At 38.5% G+C, this 21,075-nt stretch overlaps 1 protein-coding gene across 5 annotated transcripts in view; it reads right to left on the reverse strand.

Annotated features, from left to right (window-relative positions):
* dgkb (diacylglycerol kinase, beta) overlaps positions 1-21,075 on the reverse strand; it is a 121,889-nt gene that overhangs the window by 73,128 nt on the left and 27,686 nt on the right. For all 5 annotated transcript variants that reach the window (XM_074683158.1, XM_074683157.1, XM_074683161.1 and 2 more), the window contains 9 exons: positions 19,563-19,700; positions 11,023-11,072; positions 10,457-10,531; positions 10,228-10,347; positions 7,223-7,340; positions 6,709-6,797; positions 6,246-6,362; positions 5,887-5,985; positions 1,610-1,714 (listed from right to left, as the gene is read on the reverse strand). In XM_074683158.1, the coding sequence (XP_074539259.1) occupies positions 1,610-1,714; positions 5,887-5,985; positions 6,246-6,362; positions 6,709-6,797; positions 7,223-7,340; positions 10,228-10,347; positions 10,457-10,531; positions 11,023-11,072; positions 19,563-19,700 (911 nt within the window). The remainder of the gene's footprint in view (positions 1-1,609; positions 1,715-5,886; positions 5,986-6,245; positions 6,363-6,708; positions 6,798-7,222; positions 7,341-10,227; positions 10,348-10,456; positions 10,532-11,022; positions 11,073-19,562; positions 19,701-21,075) is intronic.

Genomic DNA, 21,075 nt, shown 5'->3' on the forward strand with positions numbered 1-21,075 from the left:
GTGTCAGTTTTGGTGCCCCCCTGTGGACAAAAGGCTTACATATTTATATGATGATTTTGTCTTGAATAAAAATAATAATAAAAATCTTATCCTGATTTCTATTAAAAGTCAGACATATAACTAGTTAAGAATTTTAACCATGGAAAAAGCATGAAAATGCTGTTTTTATGCCTTTTACCACTTAATCTAGCACCTTTCCCTAAGTATTTGGATCAAAGATGTTTGTTTTTCACCATCTTTTTTAGACTATTTGACCTGCAACCCTGATAAAATCCACATCCTGATCCTGCCATAAAAATTTCTGTCATATTTTCCTCATCTCGCCCCCTAATGGAGAACATTTTACCCGAGAAGGAGCAGAGTAAACTGATGTTTAAGCTGCATGTATCACTGCAAAAAAAAGACCACCGATCATCTGGGACACCAGAGGGACAGGTGAGCTTTGATTTTTTAAGTCTGTGACTTATTTTTACACAAATCACTAAGATAAATAGATAACAAATAGAGCATTCATGTGTTATTTATTTTTTAGTCCATATTTATTTATTTGTGCATCTCATTTGTATCCCCATTAGCTGTACCCTGGAGCACAGCTAGTCTTCCTGAGGCTAAAAAAACAAACATATTTACAATCATATAATGTAAATTAAAAAGAATGCAACACAGTCTGTATAATCAATCACAGTTTGGAAAGAGAACTAAAACATATGACACACAAAATGAAACTTGTCTGTCTACAATTACATCTTAAGTAAATGTAATCCACAAAACACTGAAGTAGGATGCAACCACTATGTGCATATTGTCCAACAAATATGATGAACCGATGTGTTTTTTAATTTGGTTTTTAGAATTACATTTCTGTGTTAATTCAGTCAATGAAAGTAGTAGGGAATGCTCTGTAATGCACAGTGCATTTTGAGAAATTAGTGTTTGGTTTTGGTGATGAAAACTGCCCATTAGTTGCCCGTCTTAAGGATTTTAGGAGTAATGAAGCAGTCATCTTGTCCTCCACCTTTAGCCAGCCTAGACATCTGTGAATGCTATTGATACCAGAGTCATCTGGACATTGGAGAGCCAGGTGTGCTGCCTTTGTTTTGAATGAGCTGCAGTTTACTGAAATCTTTCCTTGTAGCATTTGTCCATATTAACTGTCAGTAAACAAGCTGTGAAAGAACAAGAGTATTCAGTATAAGTATTGTTTATTCTGGGGTAAGACATTTTTTGTTTCTTCTTACCACTGCCAGCGACCTTCCCATTTCCTGACAATATTTTCTATTTGTTTAGACCAGGTTGATTTCTTTTACCTCCTTTTACCTGCTCTATAGGTGAATTATTGATAGAGTTTAAGCTTCAGCTCCTGTCTCAGAGAATGATTTGACCCAAAGACTTTTTGTCTTGAATGTGCTCAGTATAAACTTGTTTTCTTGAATCCACTTTCATATAATTTCTAGTTCCTTGTTTAAAGTGGATATCAAATTGGCCTGTGTACTTGTTGATGCATATATATTGATATCATCTGCATACATGACAGATTTAACATCTGACAGACCATATGTTAGTAAGAGCGGCTGGCTCTTGGTGCAGACCGAGGTTATAAAAATCTCACCTGCAGTCCTTGGCCGTCCACTGTCACAGAGTTCGCTCTCTGCATCTTCCCTCTGTTGGTCTGACTGGACCGGAGTGAGTCTTTCCTCAGCGTCGTCTGCCTTTCCTGAGGGTCAAAGGTCAGACGAGTAGGTGTAATTACACTGCTAGGAAAACTAACATCTGCACTCTGAAATTAACAAATTGTATCCAAGAGCATTTCAAGGCAAAGCCAAAATTTCAGATGTTTTTCTTCTTCCTCCTCATTATTAGAGTTTCATCTTTTGTTGTTCCAGCAGTTTCATCAGTTAGTTTCCCAGAGGGAAACTGAGGTCATGACAACAAAAAATAAAACAACAGTAAATAAAAGTAAATAATTACACTGCAAAAAATTAAAATCTTATCAAGCGTTTTTGTCTTATTTTAAGTTAAAAAAATCTTTATAGACTCAATATGAGCCACATTCACCTGAAAAGTGCAGAAAAATGTCTTATTTCAAGTTATTTCAAGTTAAAGACAAATTGAGGTCTGAATTGCTTGTAACAAGTAAAAAAAATCTGCCCATGAAACAAGAGAAATTTGCTTGAAACTAGAATTATGTCTCAAGAAAAGAAACTTTTCTCTTGTTCTATTGGCTGATTTTTTTCTAACTTGTTATAAGCAATTCAGACCTCATTTTTGTCTGTAAATAACTTGAAATGAGACATTTTTCTGGACTGTTCAGGTGAATGTGGCAAATATTGAGTCTAAAAAGACATTTTCTACTGAAAACAAGACAAAAACACTTAATAAGATTTCAGTTTTTGCAGTGTAGATATTAGTTAAGTCAAATTGTTTCCCTGCTGATGTGAAGAAGCTTTAAAACAGCATTCATATCATTAGCATGTAAATCGTTTGGTTCCAGTGAAATATCAAATCAAGAGGTTATCTCATATTTTTTTGTCCTACTTCGTGACTTAATATCTATATATATTTTTGAGCTTTATGAAAATATGAAAAAAAAAACTTACTGACCCTGGACCCTCTTTTATCTTATTGTAAACACACAGCTTTAAATCTTAGTGTGAAAGTTGACAGTGATTTTAAATTGGATCAACAAATAAACTCAGTTGTAAAATCCAGTTTTTATCACATCAGGTTTTTGTCTGAGACTAAATTGGTTTTATTTTTTAACAATTTTGAGTGGGTAAGTCATGCTTTTTATTTCTACATGGTCCAATTCTGGTGTCCCTCCATTGGCTTCCTGTTTATTTTAAAATTCATATTAAAACTGTATTGTTTGTTTGTAAACCTTTAAATGGATCAGCACCTCAGTACATCTCTGACTTTTTAAATACTTACACTCCCTCGCGGTCCCTGAGGTCAGCTGATCACCTTCACCCTGTGGTCCCAAAAACAGGTTGGCAGACCCAAGGTGATCGAGCCTTTTTCGCCCAACCTACCGACTTTTCTTTTTTTTTCTTTTTAATACCTATATTTTACTTGCTTTTTTTCACTAGGCTAGTTTATATAGCCTCCTTGTAAATAGTCCATTCTTCTCAGTCTTTCAAGTGGGTTTTAAAGTCATTTCACTTTTTCCATTTTCTTTGACAGATAGATTGTTGAAGTCTCAAATTGTGTGTAAAGATCTCCATGTCGTGTAGTTTTTCCACAATGTCCAAACAGTTTTTCAGAGTGGGGGGGTCCTCCTTATGCCACTTTCTTGTAATTGCTTTCTTAAATACCACAAGTTATATTCCAACCAGGTATCTGTTTTTGTTTTGAATATTTTTCTTGTGTTAAGTTTCCGGGATGCAGCACTTCACATGTCCCTCCACGTTCTGGAGCTTGATGTTTTACTTTGCGTCTTACACGTTATGCCACTCTTCTTTGGTTATTTTCCTCTTTAGTTCTTTTTCCCACTTATCTCTAATGTAGAGAGTGAAAGTTTTTCTATTTCTTACCATGTTTTGGTACAGCACTGAAACTACTCTCCTGACTGTGCCTCTATATGCATTGCTCAATGTTGTAATAAATCTGTTTAGACCACATGAGGAATGCCGCTTTATCTCTTTATTGAAATGATCCCCAATTTGTAGGTACATGTAAAAATCTTTGTTCTCTAAGTCATATTTTCTCTTCAGTGTAATGAAGCTTTTTATTTCTCCTTTTTAAGTTAGTCTGTCTATTATTGTGATACCTTGAGAAGCCCATTGTTTACACCTTTGGTTCAGGGTTCCTGGTTTAAAATTAGAGTCACAGGCCATCCAGCTCAAAATCTTTGCCTCATTCAAAGTGAACCTTGTGATTGAATTCAATAACCCTCCTTTTCCTTTTACATATTTCTGTTCCCAATCAAACTGCACGTGGCATCCTTCCATGTTCAGCTCAATCTCCGTCCATCCTGTAAAATAATTTGCGTCACACCAACCCATCAAGGGACGGAGTTGAGCTGCATGGTAATATTCTTGGAGGTTAGGCAATGCCAGTCCTCCCTTGTCTTTGGGAATCTGGAGTGTAGAGAGTCTAATTCTTGGTTTATGCCCATTCCAGATGAGCCTTGATTTTTTTGTGTCCCACTCTTGGAATTGGGAGGAAGGGATCTGTTTTGGCAAGCACCGAAACAAGTATAAGAGTCTTGGTAACAGAAATCTAACAGTGATATTAACCATCTATCCAAATCCTGAAACATTTCCTAATTAAAGGATTTGTTATTGATTTCAAACAGTTTGGATGATGTATTTGTCATGTTTATCCCTAGGTCAGAGGTCTACAACCTTAACTTTCATGGGAGCCATTTTGCCTCAGCTCAGCTGGATTAAAGTCATTCAGGAGCTACAACATCTACTTTATCTCCGCAGTAAGTATATACAATTCTATACATGATTAAAATCCAGTAAATGTCTAAAAGAGAAGTTTTTCAAAGTGATCAAATTGTGCATGTGATGTCTTATTTTATTATTTTTAATAAATTTGCTTAAAAAATGAAAAATTTGGAAATTTCACAAGTGGCACTTGTTTTTAAAAAGCTGCAAAATTTTACAAAAAACACAAATTGAAAAAGTAAAAAAAAAAAAAAAAAATTATTTAAAATAAAGTCAGTTTGCAAATAAACAAATTTCAAAAATTTGCCAAAAAATTATACAATCATTAAATCTAAAAGAATTGACAAATTTTAAAAAATAATGAAATTTCAAAATAAAATAAAAAATAAAAAACAAAATAATAAAAAAAAAATGCTAAAATTAGAAAAAGTAAAACTTCAAAAATAATTATAAAAAATACATTTAATAAATTTGCAAAACTTAAAAAAAAAATGAATACATTTATTTGGTAACATGTAACACTAATTTCGCTTTTGTTTGCTGAAGACAAATGTGACAAATTTGAAAAATTGACAAATTTAAAAAATGATGAAATTTCATAAAACATAAATAAAAATAGAAAATGAAAAAAAAGCTACAATCAAAAAAGTGAAATTTAAAAAATAATTATAGAAAATACATTTAATAAATTTGCAAAAATGTTTTAAAAAACTTTTAAACTACATTTATTTGGTAACATGTAATGATAATTTTGCTTTTGTTTGCTTATGTCCTGCTACATACCAAGTGCTAGTGTCTTTAATGATCAATACTTTCTGAAGAAAAAAGAAAAACTCTTTATTTAAATAATATTTTTCAAAGCTACAAGGAGCCGCTGCAAAGGAGTCAAAGAGCCGCATGAAGCTCCACTTTTAAATCTGTCTTGAAACTCATTTTTATTCTTTGGCTTTTAACTCAGCATGAGAGTTGTGTGTTCTGTGTCCTTTTATGTCTTTTATGGTTTTGACTCCTTTGTTCTTATGGATTTTATTTATTTCTATTTGTTATTTTTATTTATTTGTTTGTTTTATTGATGTTCTTATTTGTTCTTACCTGTGCAGCACTTTGGTAAATTTATTGTTTTTTTTTTTTAATGTTCTATATAAATAAAGTGAATTGCATTGGATGAATTTTTCTGAAATGCATTTTTGATGTGTTTTGTTTCCCGGGTCTGTTGTTAAAACTTACCTTCCCAGGAAACTGTTCAAGCTCAGAGGATAACACAAAGTGGATAATCTTTGTTTTAGAGAAAACTTTAGGAACAATTTCAGTTCCAGTCTTTTCCTCTGAAATAGACGTGTACCATTTTGGAAATAATTCCTCTGCTGTAAAAAAAACAAAACAAATCTGCCATTTTCAGAGCTCAGTGGGAGAACTCGGGCTGATGATTGCACCCTCAGATGGCTCTGAGTCAAACCAGGTCAGACTCTCGAGCCGGCGAGGAGAGAAGTCTTACCAGGATGATGGGGCAGATTGAGTTAGGCGGCAGGATGTGATCCTTCAGGGGGCCGCAGTCACACTCAGGTTTCACGTGGGAGGCACACTTGTTATGGAGCTGGAGGAGAGGTTACAGACATTATTTACCAACAAGAAGTAAAGCCGATTGTAGAGTATATTCTTAAGGTTTATGCTTGTGTTTATTAGCTTCTTGTGTCTTTTCCTTTATGTTTTATTTACCATGAACTCAAGCACAAACAAGCGTTTCAGGGTGTAAATTGGTGGAGGCCATCTGAGGTGCCAAAACAAACGCTTCACTACGAGAAGCAATAGGAATCTAACGAAGAGGTGGCTGCTTCTCCTCAGGTGGTGGCTTACCGTGATTTGACACCACACACAGTGGAGCCCAGTCAGGCCCTGGTAACACTTAATGGTTTTGTGACACTTGTCACACTTGGTGGGGCAGTTTCCCTCCACCCAGAAATGATGCATTACCTGCAGAGAGACGGGGAGACGGCATACGGAGAAGGGGAAGAAGTGAGAAGAGAAAACACGGTGCACAAAAACAAGAAAGACAGAAGTGACACGACAATTAAAGAAAGCAAGAGGAGGGAGAGAAAACAAGCACGACACAAAGTCAGGAGAGGAAGAAAGAAAGACAGACGCCACTCTGAGGAGTCTGTGTGTGGCTTTAAACCAGAGCTATACTGGTAATTAGCAATGCTTAGCAGCAGATTGAGTTGTTTTAATTCCATTAGAAGAAGCAAAACTCTCATCCTAAGCCCCGTGCAGCATCACTGATCCAAGCGTGCCGACTGGTAAACACTCCAATTGGACGCACCTCTGTGTTTTTCTTGGACTTGACATAAGTTTTGATGCAGGATGGGGGAGCGCGGGCCACGCAGCGCTCGTGGACAGTGTACTTGCAGACTGGAAAAAAAAAGAGGAAATGCAGTATTAAACTCTCAGTTTAAGAAACAAAGCAGCACAGAGAAAAAAAAAAGAGAAGAAAACAAACACTTCCTATAGATAACGGTGATATACGCTCAGGGTCGAGTAATGTGTTTGGAGAAGTGTTAACTGAACTTGATTGCTGCTAGTTTCACGTGAAAAACAGCGTCTGAAAGAGAGGGTGTGGATTGATGCGTAGCTAGATATTCACTGTGTCTGACATATGAGCTGGTTTTAGACTTTCAGATTAAAATAAAACACACAAAAGCTTAATTTAAACAACTTTAAACAATAACAAGACAGATGATGAAAAAATTAAGAATAAAAATCTGGACAACTGTGATCACAGAGGAACAGACGACTGCTGGAGTATCGTTGCGTGCTGAACCGTTAATATCACTCACATGAGCAGCAGAGCCCCTGCTTCCCCAGTCCGATCAGCATGTTCAGGCACAGGTTACAGTACGCCGGTTTGTTGAAGTGCTTCAGCCTCCACACATGCTGCCCGTCATCTTTGACATTCTGCAACAGGAAGTGCATCACATGTGAGATGATTCATAAACCAACTGCTGTATCATAACACTAAGTAATTTTTCATCAAATTCTTTAGATAAATAACTCCCTGAATTTTATCTTCATTTCTATTTTCCTTTCTCTTTCCAGTTTTGTGGTCTTAGTGTAGTAAAACTGAGGTGATGCTCATTCATAAAACTGAACTCAGCAATTCTGCTGAAACTGGTCCAATAGTTCCATCTAGTGGAAAGATGATGTACTGCAGCTTTGTAAGACTTTAGGGCAGGGATGTCAAACTCGTGCAATGGAGGGCCAAGAGGCTGCAGGTTTTCTTTCCAACCAGAAACTCCTACAGCTGATTTCACTGATTACCTCACCTTCAAGCAGAGAGCAGGGACTAATCAGTGGAATCAGCAGGTGGAGTTTTTGGTTGGAAAGAAAACCTGCAACCTCTTGGCCCTCCATGGCACAAGTTTGAGATCCCTGCTTTAGAGAGTTTAAAAAGCAGAAGAAGAGGATTACACATCAAATTCGGACTATCAGGTGTCAGTTCATGAATATTTTTGAAGTCTGTTGAACTACCTGCCTTTTTAACCTGACCCCTTTTTATAAAGAGTTTTTTACATTTTTTAACTTCTTTGTATAACTTTATTTCTAATACACTGTATAGCTTTTGTGCAGTTAGTCTGTCCAATAAGTGTTTTACTACGACTTTATTTTCTTTTAAATGTACTTATAATTCACATTTCAACTCTTTTTTTGTCTTTATATTGCTATATTTTTATTTGATTTCATTTTTTTACTTATTTCTTTTTATTTATTTATTTTTTCATTCACAGAAGGAAACGGTACAGCTCAAAAGTAATAAACAATAGGTCATCTATATGTCCTTATGTCCCACTGGTGAAAAATACAGTCAGCTCATACAATAGTGGTTCACTGGGCTTTATGGTAGAAAAGTTTCTGCTCTAAGATTTAGTGAAAAAGACAATTTTTCCATACTTACAATTTGAGACACATTATTGATCCATTCAGCAAAGACAGATCTGTGAGCTCAAAGACATCAACTTAAGGGAGAGTTTTCTTAAGGAGATGCCATTTCAGATTTGACACCTTTCTTTGTTTGAGAGTTGATTTCAAGGTTACTTTATTTGTTTTAAACCTATTAATGTTCTTTCTCTTTCTAATCTATCAGATTTATCAGATATTTATCAGTTCATGGTCTTTTAACTGCACCAAAGGTAACAACAAAGATCAACAGTGAGGCCATTTTCGCTCTCCTGTGGCTTATGTCTGGAACAGCCTGACAATCTGACGGTTGTGCTGAGTTAAACACTGAAAAAAATCTTATATCCTTCTTTGAAAAGTAGGTAGCAATGGTACCGAGAAAGATTATGGAGAATGAGCTGCCAATCCCCGAATCATTTTTTTGTAATGCCCTAGTAACTTCCCCCCAACAAAACTGGATTTTAGAACAATTCCAAAATATATGAAAGTGGTCTAATAAGCCTCGTTTCCACCAAGCGGTTTAGTTCGGTTCGTGTCAGCATGGCACGCATCTTACGGCGTTCCCACTGACTGATCTCGGGACAGATCCCCAAATAACCGAGACGAGTCATCCCACTTTTTGGGACCCTTCCGTATGGGTGCCAGACTAAACCGATCTGCTCTCTGAAGGTGGAGCTACAACACTGCAGACCGTTGATTGGTGGAAAGAATCGTCACTTCCTGTGCAACAGCCGCTGTATTTCTCCTGGCAGCACACAGACTTCTCTGAAACGAAGCTTGATTGTTCTTTGTATCAAAGAGCTACATGCCAATCACAGAGAGGATGAAATGCTGCATGTCTTCCATCTATGCTTTTTGTTTACTTTGTTTTTCTTCTTCGCTGTATCCATCAGCGGGGTACACTGTGTTGCGCTGCTACAGCGTCATGCTATTGTTTAACAGCTGTGGCTTTCAGCATCTGGCTTACACGCCGCCTACCACAAGAGGGCACAGTTTGCTGTGGAAACACAAACGGTATCAGGCTTAATTTTATCAAAACCGTGCCACACCGTACTGAAGTGAACCGGACTGCTTGGTGGAAACGTGGCTACGGTTGTTCTCCTCCTTTCCTCCGACATGGACCCCTACCAACCTCAGCTGTCTTCTTCTATTCTATTCTATTCATTTTTATTTGTTTTTTTATTATTATTATTTCTTTTTATTCCTTTTTTTAAGTATTTTGGGGTCTTTTTTTACATTTAATTGGACAGTAAAGAAGACAGTGGATAGAGCAGGAACAGGAAGAGAGTGGGGAATGATATCCTGGAAAGAGAGCGAAACCTCATGGAGAGAGAACTAAACCACAAACCACTTTCTTTTGGTTCCTTAATGATCCCTTATTCTAACGTTTGTCCTCTTCTATATGAAATAAATGCAGGAGAAAAATGTTAACTCTCAGATTCAAGTAGCTGAAATCAGCAAATCTTTGGCAGTTGTCTGAAAATAATCGTAATAATTAACAAAACATTTATCCATAAAACAATCCATAGATGAGTTTATTCATCAATTTTTTTTTAATGTTCAGTGCTGTTTGCTAATGTTAGCATGCAGGAGGGATGAGTCGATATGAGGGGGGTGATGATATTTACATCATGTGACCAGTGAGCAATCGATGTGTGTGTGTGAAATGAGGCTGCTTTATAATCTTTTCTGCTTACCCCTACATTCATTTGTTTGTTTACAACCAACAACAGAGCGGATATTCTGCTTTACCATGTTTTAATGGTTTGAATAGTTTCATACAAAATGCTCACATGTTGTAGAAATCCCTGAATCTGTTTATGAACTGCTCAAAATGGGCTTTTATTATCTTATAAATCATTTTTAGTGTGTTTCTGTGAGGACTCACAGTCTCCAGCCCCAGCAGGACCAGCAGTGGGATGGTGGTCATGCCTCCCTGGATCCACTCCTCCAGAGACACCGTGCCGTCATGGTCATAGTCGATCTCACGCATCATGTCCTGGAGGATCTGGAGCAGGAGCAAAAAGAGACGTAACACAGTTCAGTTTATTAAAGCAGACATCCTGTGAGTTGGAGACATTTCCAGCTCCAGTAATTGGTCTCTTCGTGTTTCTTACTGGTTTCAGCTCGGTCACGTCCCATTCCAGGTACTCTGCCACATGCATCATCTGGGATATGATGTGCTCCAGCTCCTGCAGCGAGGCCACACACAGTCATTACAGGCTCAGAAACACTGTCTTTACCTTTCTGTGTATTGCAGCCTTTACAAGCTGGAGCCAGTGAGTGTCTGCGGCGTGAATAGACTGATGAACGGAGAGTAATAGCCGGTTTGGAGTGTCATTCTTCCGCACAGAGGAAAACAAAGGCAGCGTGGGAAGAGCTGTGAGGCTGAGGCTTTAATTACAGTGCTTGTTTTTGAGGTTGAGGAGGGTGACATTATCACTGGAGCTGAATCACTATGATGCTCTCTGGACTTGTTTAACATGCTCCCAGTGTTTGTGAAGATCCACGTTAGAGTTCTTTCTCTTGTTTACAAAGCTCCTAAGGGTTTGGGAGTAGCCTACATTAGCATATCTTGGTCATTTCTGTAGCCTGTTGTCTTAAAACAAGCTGCCATACATGCAAGCAAAGAGGCACAGTTAGGATTAACACGTGGTGGTGTGTTTAGTGTCAGGATATTTACCGAGCTGTCCAAAGAGCCGTTTCCATCCGTGTCATAGAGTCGAAACATAACTGTGGAGACAGAAACAAAACATCACTCTGAGCTCTCCACCCTCCCTGTGTTTTGAAATGAAGCAGTTATTGACAACAGCGCTTGATTCAGTCGACCACATTCTCGCTGCAGCCTTTTTCATCCAACGACAAACTATGTGGAGCTCAAAGGCCGTCACAATGTATTAGCTTCTGTATCCAAGGCTGTTGTGAGTAAATATTTAAGATTTATCAAGTTTGTAGCTAGTTTAATGCTTTAAATCAGCAGCTAAAAAGAGCATGACCCCAGATGAAATGAAACCAGAGACTAGTTTTCTTTCAAGGTGAAGCAACATTTTGTTATTGTCAGCAAGACTTGGTGGTGTTACATGCTCAGGAAGACTCAGATTTCTGGCTAACACAGCTTTTGTTTTGCATGTATTGATTCATCTATCAGATCCCAAATTCACCTCAACTGACTCCTGTCGATGTATAGGATCAAAAAGAGTCAGTTGTAGCAGACACATCGCCAATCAGCCTGTTGAGCTCGCAATCCAACATTTACCGATGTAAATGTCCACTCATAGCCAGGTATCTGGGAAACCAAATATATTCTCATACGTTAATGCCAAGGGGCAATATCTGGTTTAGAAAATTTAAGTCTGTGTGGAAGTGCTAAAAGTCACTGTTCATCGAGAATCTGCTTGAGGCTGGCTGCAGAAAGACTGGAATACTTATACACACCCAGCCATAAAAACAGACTCTTATGGCATTAAAAACATATTTACGGCCTGGTTCTAAGGCCCCGTTTACACGACAATGTTTCATCTGAAAACGCTTAACCACAGTAAAAAAAATTTGTGTTGACGCAGAAACGCTGAGGGACTGAAAACGCTGTAGTAAGCATGCCAGGCCTGTAGGTGGTGCCATAACTGTCTTGTCCAGAAGCCGCTTTTGGGAGATCTCCACCGAAGTAGAGTTGAGCCGATCATCTGGTGTATTGGTAAATACTAAGTTAAAAAAGTGGAGCAACAGATGCTTATTTTGTTAAAGACAGTCAGCTGATTCAGATGATTAAGCAGCACAAGCACAACACGGAAGTTGGCGAGGATAGTAACAGCGATACTGTTGTCCTGTTTCCAATGAAAACGCTGGCTTACCGTTTACACGGCAACAGTGTCGGGAGCGTTTCAGAAAAATCCCACCCTGGAGGTCGTTTTCAAAAGTTTGCGTTTTAGGTCGGCTGAAACGCCGTTTCCGTGTAAACCAGAGGCTGAAACACAACAAAACTTTTGCGTTTCAGCCTAAAACCACTGTTGTGTAAACGGCCCCTACCTGATTTGTATGGTGAGTCACCTTTTTGCCAACTTTGCAGTTTAGAAGTTATTAGGATTGTTTGATTGTCCAATCAGAGCCATAGCTCAGGTCACGTGACTAACGGGTGCCCTGTTGCTGTTTGAAAGGAAGCTCAAAGCCAGCGTCATTTTTGAAAATACCCGACTATGTGTGTAAAGGCCTCAGAAGTGTTGTCTGCTTTGAACTCTGGTGCAAAAACCTCCGATCTCCCTGGAGGTCCCAGCCTGAAGACGCTAACAGAACAACATCATCTGCAAAAAAGCAGAACTCAGAGGCCATCAAACTAGAAACCCTCCTCCCCCCAGCAGCTCTTTGAGATTCTGTCTTTGAAGATCACTAAAGCTCTGTTTCAACCAAGCGGTTCAGTTCGGTTTGTCTCAGCACAGCACGAATCATACGGCGTTTCCACTGACTGATCCCGGAACAGATCCCCAAATAACCGAGACGAGCCGACCCACTTTATGGGACCCTTTCTTAGGGGTACCAGACTGAACCGATCTGATCGGAGGTGGAGCTCCAACACTGCAGACCGTTGATTGGTGGAAAGAATGGTCACTTCCTGTGCAACAGTGGTTGAGTTATTTCACAAAGAAAAATCACAAAGAAGACAAATTTCTGGATGTTTCCCATTGTTGCCTTTTGTTTATCATGTCGTGTTTTTCTTCTTCATTGGATTTATTAAGGGGGTACACTGTGTTGCGCTGCTATGGCGTCATGCTTTTATTTAACTGATGCAGCTATGGGCATCTGGCTTACACGCCACCTTCCACAAGGGGGCACTGTTGGCTGCGGGAACGCAAACAGGATCCGGCTTAACTGAGCCAACCTGTATCAAACCATACTGATCTAAACCGGACTGCTTGGTGGAAACAGGGCTTAACAGAACCATAGACCAGGGACAATTCTAGCAGAGGCCAACACCCGATCATGTCCAAGGTCTTACAGAGACCTGATAGTTTGCGGCCCATATTAGAGTAATGTAGCTATATTTAATAGTTGTGAAATGTAAGCTGAGATGTGCTTGAACAGGAGTATCTGCTGATGTTTTAAAGGAGCTAATCAGATTTCAAATGTGCTGCTTTCCTCTGAAATATGGTCAGATTTTCCTCTTTCCTAATTTATTCTCTTCTCAGGTGACGTCTTGTGCAGCAGAAGTGAGATAATGATCATTGTCACAACTTTAACCCTGGAATAGAGCAGCACATTAACACAGCTCGCCATCTGAGGAAAATGACCATGATGGGAATACGATGAACCCGAAGGTGCCACGCTGCACCTGTTGTTCTGCCTCTCATATCTCAGTGATTCATAAACACCTTCAGGTCAGGATGTATGAGAATCGTGACTACAGCCACCAAAACGTGGCCTGACTGGAGCTTGTCTCCATAACAATCCCTGCTCTTAAAGGTGCTCAAACCACCCCCACGCTCACGTGAGCAGGATGAAGGCTGCTGCTGACATCACCAGGACGTCACATGGCGGTTTGTCAGCACACTAATGAGGAGCTAATTGCTGCTTTCCTGTGTGGGTGAGATGTTTTGGATCCAATAGAAAGAAAGGGAGTTGGTGCGGTGGTGTGAAGTTGGAGGTGGAGGCTGGTGGTGTTTGAAGGAGGTGTTTGTGGGGACAGGAAGTCAGAGGTCTCAGAAATGTGATTAAGTGCAAAAGATAATGAGACTTGTTGTAAACTTGTGTCTGCTAATGGATCGAACAGAGGAAAGTTAGTTTACAAAGTACGTTCCTCTTAAGACGTAAAAGTGTTTACCTGCTCCTGTAAAGACACAAATAGCCTTTGAGATTTTTCTCTTCAGTCTTCCCTCAACCATTTGTTAGATTTTCTTTCTTTTATGCACACAGTAAGTGTTTTTCTCCTCGTCGTATTATTACAGGAACTTTTTTCCGAGTGCAAACATTTTTGTTCCTCGTACTTTCATCCTCTTTTACAGGTTTTATACTGTTAAATGTTCGAAGCCTCAGGTTCAGGCTGTGTGTTCTCCCTTTTCCACTTCTGTTGTCTGTAGCTTTGCAGGTAAAGATGATCGCTCAAGGACGCCTCATGCGACTCGCTGACTCCTCTGCAGTGGGTCCTTGCAGATTTAAAAAATATATTTCTATACAGAATTTTTAATTTTCTTATGGGGTATTAATGATTAAAAACTCTGACACTAAACAAAATCCTGCGTTAACATTTAGTTGAACTAAATCTTCATCCCATCTGTCAATAAAGCCTGCCCCTGCTCTACTTCACCTCCTACAACATCAACAGCCCACCAACTTTTCATGCACCTGTGGCTAACCTCAAGTTTTACAGCCCTGGGAAGAAAACTACATCTACAAAAAGACTAATCTGGAAAAAATGTACAGATTTTAATTCTGTGTGGGTGGATTTATTTAACTGCCCACGTGCCGGTTTAACACATACTTGTCATGTGGCAAGACAAATATAAAAACAGAAATTCATTTTTTTTTAAATGTTCGAAGTTTTGAAATTTCAAAACTATTTTTGTTTTTAACATATTTTTTCAAACATTTTACATTTTTTCTTACATTTTCTGCAACTCTCTGAAATTTTAGATTTTTTTACTTTTTTTTTTTTTTTTGCAATTTTCTGATATTATTGCAATTTATTTATTTATGCCCTTTTTTAAATTTGACAATTTTTCTCAAAATTTTGCCATTTTTAAAATATTTCCTTAATTTTTTTTTTAATTATCAAAATTTGTTGAAGTATTTGCAATTTGCTGAATTAAAAAAAATAAATTTATTTTTCTCTTTTATTTTTGCATTTTTTTGATAAAATTATTTTAAAAAATGCATTTTTTTAAACTTCACATTTTTTATTGTTTGCAAATTTATTGGAAAAAAAACCAACAAGAAATCACGTTTATTTTTATAAATAAAAAGAAAATCAACTCCCTTAGATACATATTAACTCATACACTGTTTTGTTTTTTTGTGAAGATAAAGTAGATTTTTTGGCTCCTGAATGACTTAATCCAGGTGAGCCCAGTCAAAATGGCTCCTTTAAAAGAAAAAGGTTGCAGACCCATGCACTGGACCAAACACGCTGAACCTTCTCCAGGTCTTATGCTTCAAGTCCCACAGGTCTCTTTCAAACTCTTAAATCAACCTTCACTTTTTGTGAATCAAAGCATGTGATTTTATGTGGGGCACACTGAATCGGTTCTCTCATTTCTCTCATTATCTAAAACTACTTCATCTCAGCGTGCGGTCTTTTCCTCTGAGTGTTTCTGCTTTGTTTTGACTGTATCCAACAACTGTAAAGGAGAGAAAACTCAATTGTTTTTACAGTTTAAACAAAGGTTGGAGATGATAATAATAAACCCCAATGTTTTGAGGGCTTTATGGGTTTAGTTCTAATTGACTGATATTAATCAACCATCAGAAACACCTGATTTATTTTCTAAGTTTATTCTCTGCTTTACATCTAAAGCAATAAAATTTTCAGTTTTTCTAATCTTATTGTTTCAAACAGAAAGAAAACTTCACAGCTGACTAGTTTTGTGCAGAAACCTGTATGTGATGCACTTATTTGTAGTTTAAAAGAGACAAAGTTGCATTGTAGCAGGGGAGCAGTTCCTTTTAAAAACCAGCAGAGGGCCCCCTCCACCTCAAAGCTGATGACACTGTGGTCACGGTAACACACGGTTCAATAAGCCATGTACAGTAAATCCATGATGTGCTCACACGCAGGCAGCATTGGCTGAATTATTTAGTCGACCCTTCGTTTAATGAGTGTGGCTCTGATCAATAATTCAGCAGATGGATGAGAATTACACCAACACACAGAGAAAAAAAAACCCTGATGTCCAATTAAGCTGCGTAACCCTGTGAATTAATGATGTGATAAATGCAACTCAGAGATGAGGGAAGAAGCGTTAAGAAACCAGGAACACGAAGCTCCAAACGCTCCTTTAGAGAAGCTTCTGCAGAGATCATCAGCAGTGAAGTGAGACAAAAGCAACGCTCCACTGGACAAATCCTCATCTGATTAATATGAGCTCCGGTTCAGAAACTTAGAAAAACTATAAAACATGGAGAAAAATTACTCAGGCTGAAAGCTGAAATAACCTCTGTTTTCCTAACGAGTAAGATGATATGAGTCAGATCATTACACACACAAGGGAATTTAATAAAAGAGGAGGAACAGCCTCACAGATCCAAGAATAATGTTTGGATGACACATAAATCAAAACAAAAGACCATCCTAACTTCTCTTATTGAAAAATAACAACTCCTGTGATTTGAGAGTGTGTGAGAAATCCTCTCATGGTCCTGCGCTTGCTCAGGTTGCAGCTCTTATGTCATCATAACTTCAAAGAAAGGGTTTGCAAAGCCTGAGAAGAGTGTGAGAGGACTGATTCCTGTTATAGTTGAAGCACAATGGCACACAGACAAGTTCGTATCATATATCATCTAATTTTTATCTCTTTTAATTATCTCTAATTGAACCAGGGTCAATTTTGGCTCCAAATTAACTTGTTGGGGATTCATTCATAATCTTTTAGTGAATGGTACCAGAAGATTCAACATCCTCATAAGCAAAATAAAGAAGGAGATATAATTGATGATCTAATGCAAACCAGCAGCTATTCTGTCCTTTTATTAAACTCTAAAGTATTTCTGACACTCTTCATTTTTTCCAAGGCAAATTCTCACTCTGAGGTAGTTGTAAAAAAAAAGAAGAAGGTTGGTGGCACTTGGAAACTTTTTCTTCTTTTTTTTCACAGAGAAACTGGAAGAAATATCATCACAGAGATGCCCTTGCGTTTTAAGAACGGAGGCTAATCTAAGCTCCATTCATTCAGATGAGTAAGGGTTGTTTAAACTTTGAATTAAAAATGTAAGCAGCATAAAAATGTCTGGTATTTTTCTGGTCCGAAGCGACACTACAGAGAACTTAAGTTCTGCCGTACTCTACGCTACCTGGGGACCTTTAGCTGAGTGTGTCAGTGAATGTTGGCTGACAGCTGCAAGTTAACAGGGTCACATTTTACACTGAAACAACCACAAAGTCAGTGGCTGTGAGCTGCTTAATCCGGGATCTTCAACCTGTGGCTATGAAGCCGAAAGTGGCTCTTTATCCTCCTAATAGTGGCTTCCTCTGGCTTTGACAAAAGAAAATCATTAAGATGAATAAGAATTATTTCTTAGCCTAGTTGTTATTTATTTTTTGAGGTTTTTTGTCTATGTTTTGGCACAGTTGTCTGCGAGTTCAAGGTGATATCTTTTTGTCATTGCATTAAAAAAAAGTTTTAATAATTTGTCAACTAAAATATGCACATGTGTGGCAAAAAATAGCAAACAATGAATAAATAGCAACTTGAAAGTGATTTTAAAAACAAGTACAAAGCATTTTTGGAAAAGTACCAAATGAAAGTGATAGATTTAAAAATGGTTATGGAAAATTGAAATCAAAGTCTTGTCTTACAGCCCTGACTTTTGTCACAAATATTTACACTTTTCACTAAGTTTCAAAGCAGCCGTTGTATGTGTTTTTTCCTAAATATCTGTTAAAGTGTGCTAGTTTTTATTTTATTAATTTTACACAAATATAGAAAGGACTCAAACAGGACTACATATTTTAATGTTGCATTCATTTCAAAGTAGACCTACACCCTACACTTCTGATTGGGGTTTTCTTTTGTTTTAACATGTGAACAGAGACTTACAGAACTTTAAAAGCTATTTTATTTTATTTCATTTCTGTGGCTCCAGACTGCATTTCTTTGGCGGAAGAGGGGGTAAAATGGCTCTTTTCATAGTAAGGTTGCAGACCACTGTGCTAAATATTTTGTCTCTTCATATTAAATGAGAAGATTTTTGGGGAAACATTAAGATCTGGGTTTCAATTGTTTAACAAGACCTACTTTTATCTTCCTGTTTACATTAGCAGTTTTGCTAACATCAGCCTCAGGGCTTGAATTTGGTAACTGGCTGCTGTTGTTTCGATTGAAAAGTGTTGAACCAGACTTTGAATTCTAAATAGCAAAAATGTCTGATATTATCCCAACAGCTTAAAGGTGAAGTCTGCAAGACTTTCTTAAAAAATAGACTCTCAAACTTTACAAGAATAATCCTGCTCAATTGTCTCCTATGGGCCTCTGTACATGTGTGTCAGTATCTGTATCTGCCTCAAACCCTCTCCTCTGCCTGTATGTTGATGTTTTGGTTGTTTTGGGATGTTTCTGAGCGATAAGTAAACATGGTTACATCAGTCAATAACAGTGTGCCCAGCATGCAAGTACCTTTGTGTATTGATGATCGCGAGTGGAAGAAGCTAATCAGAGCAGCTACCACAGTGGACATAGCACAGAGGAAGGAAAACACAACCAAAGTGAAACAAAATGCCAAACAGATAAAGATTTTTGCTAAACGAGGGTGAAGCCTGGCTCCCCCTTCTGGAGATTAGAGAGCAGCTCTAGAGTTAGCTTTCTGCTAACCAGGTATGTGTCAAATACCTGTGATTAGCTTATGCTAACATGCCAAGTCAGGTGCACAGCTCTTGAGTCTCTCCCACGTGGAAACGCGATGCTACAGGTGGTTGCTGGGCTTATGAGAGTGTTCATGTAGTCATAGTCAGAGGCTTTGGGTGTGTGCTGCCGCTGGCACTGAGCCAAGGAGGAGGAGCCCAGTTTGAATGTTGTGTTTACTGACAAGTATCATACATTACTGCAGACCCTACCTTTAAGGAAATCAAAGACTGGCTCTCTAACCTCTCACTATCAGAGCCAAATATCACAGATCGAGCCCTTGATTTTCAGAAGAGCCAACGCCAAAAACTTTGGTAGTTGTTTAACTTTTTCTCCCAACAGACAGAGAGCAGCTCAGCAAAATAAGATTCGATTACCTGGACAGCTTCAGGCTACTTCAAGCTTTAAAAAGATCCTCGTCTTATTGATGTTGCTTTTCCCGTAAAGCAGAAGACAACATACAATATTAATGGTATTAGCTTTTCCCTCTAAACCTCTGAGTTGATCATCCAGCTTCAGTCTGACCTTCCTAAGGCTGAAAACCCTCTGAGGGCTTCACTCTGTGTTTATCTTTCACACACCTGTGAGATTTAAAAAGAATTTATCTCCTTTAGTGTCCAACCTTTGCTGCTCAGGCATTAGCAGAGAAACAAAGAGCCATTTGATATTTAGTGACACTCACACTCGAGCTTGTCCTCAGGCCGTCCGCCCTCCAGCAGAGAGAGGTAACACACAATGTCCTTCAGCTGCACCGAATCCAGAGGTCTGGGCAGCGCGGCGGTCTTCAGAGGGGTCGAGTTGCTTTTGATCAGCTTCAGCCCTGCGGGGAGACGCAGAGGAAAGGTCAAAACATCCTCCACACCGCCTCGAATGTTAGCCCTGCAACCTGCTGGGTCAGGACGCCTGACATGAGTCATGCAGACGTTATCGATCTGCGGTGGGTTGTGTCTGCTTCACCAAAAAGACAGAAAGCAGGGTTTGGATTCTCACAGAAAATGAGGTTATTCTCTCAAGTGGTTTTGCCATACTTATTTTGACAAAGCAGCTTTGGAAGTCTTTTGTCTTCTCAAAGATAAACCATGAAGTTAAGGAATGATTAAACTGTTAGAGCGGATCAACAAGAGAGCTTTTTTTCTAACTCATGCATAGGCTTTTGATTCTTTAACCGGATGAAAACAAGATTTATCATACCTCAAAGTCATGCGCAATTAATGTCAAGGCATGCTTAATTCCAAGGAGGAGGAAAGGAGGAGGGAGAGTATAGATACAAGTAATGGCTTTTGGAGAGTGTATGCCTTTGCTCCCACCTAACCCACCATGACGAGTGGCGTCCACAGTGACGTCAAAAACAGCGAGACCTGAACTGTTCAAACTATCTTCATAAATCTTATCTGGGTGGAAAAAAATCAAACATGGGTCACTTTTGCTGGCCGTGTTAAAGTAGTCTAATTTTACCAACTTTAGACAGTGCAAGAAGTTGATTTAAAGTGCCAGTCTGCATATCTGAGGCAACATTTACTGACAACTGCTTTGAAACATCAGAAAGTAGGAGTTTTGTTTGTCGGCTTATCTGGCAGGTTGGGAAAATGTTGATTTAGAGCGTACAAAAAACACTGGTGCTGCATTTAGAATGATGTCTGCTTCTGAGGGGTTTATTCATTTTTAAGTTGATGTTCCCAGATTTTTATTTAGAGACAGAACAGTAGACAGGGCTTTTTAGGGTAAAATGCAAAACTTTTGTTGTGTTTCAGCCTTGTTTTTACACAGAAACAGCATTTTAGCCGACCTAAAACGCAAACTTTTGAACACAGCCTCCAGAGTGGAATGTTCCTGAAACGCTGCCGCTACCATTGTTGTGTAAGCCGGCGTTTTCAGTGGAAACGCTGGCCAGTGGAAAGCACATGCAACAGTCCAACAGTACGATTGTTATGATCGTCGTGATCTACTGTGTTGTGCTTGTGCTGCTCAATCTGCTGACTGTCTTTAACAAAATAAGCATCTGTTGCTCCCTTTTGCTCTTAGTATTCACCAACACACCAGATGATCAGCCCAACTCTACTTTGGTAGAGATCTACCAAAAGCTGCTTCTGGACAAGACAGTTATAGCACCACCTACAGGCCTGGCATGCTTATTATAGCGTTTTCAGTCCCTCTGCTTTTCTGCGTAGAATATTTTCACTGCGATTTAGCATTTT

This window comes from Halichoeres trimaculatus, unplaced genomic scaffold (assembly GCF_033239565.1).
Source record: "Halichoeres trimaculatus isolate MK-OKI-2021-1 unplaced genomic scaffold, fHalTri1.1 fHalTri1_scaffold_12, whole genome shotgun sequence".
NCBI lineage: Eukaryota > Metazoa > Chordata > Actinopteri > Labriformes > Labridae > Halichoeres > Halichoeres trimaculatus.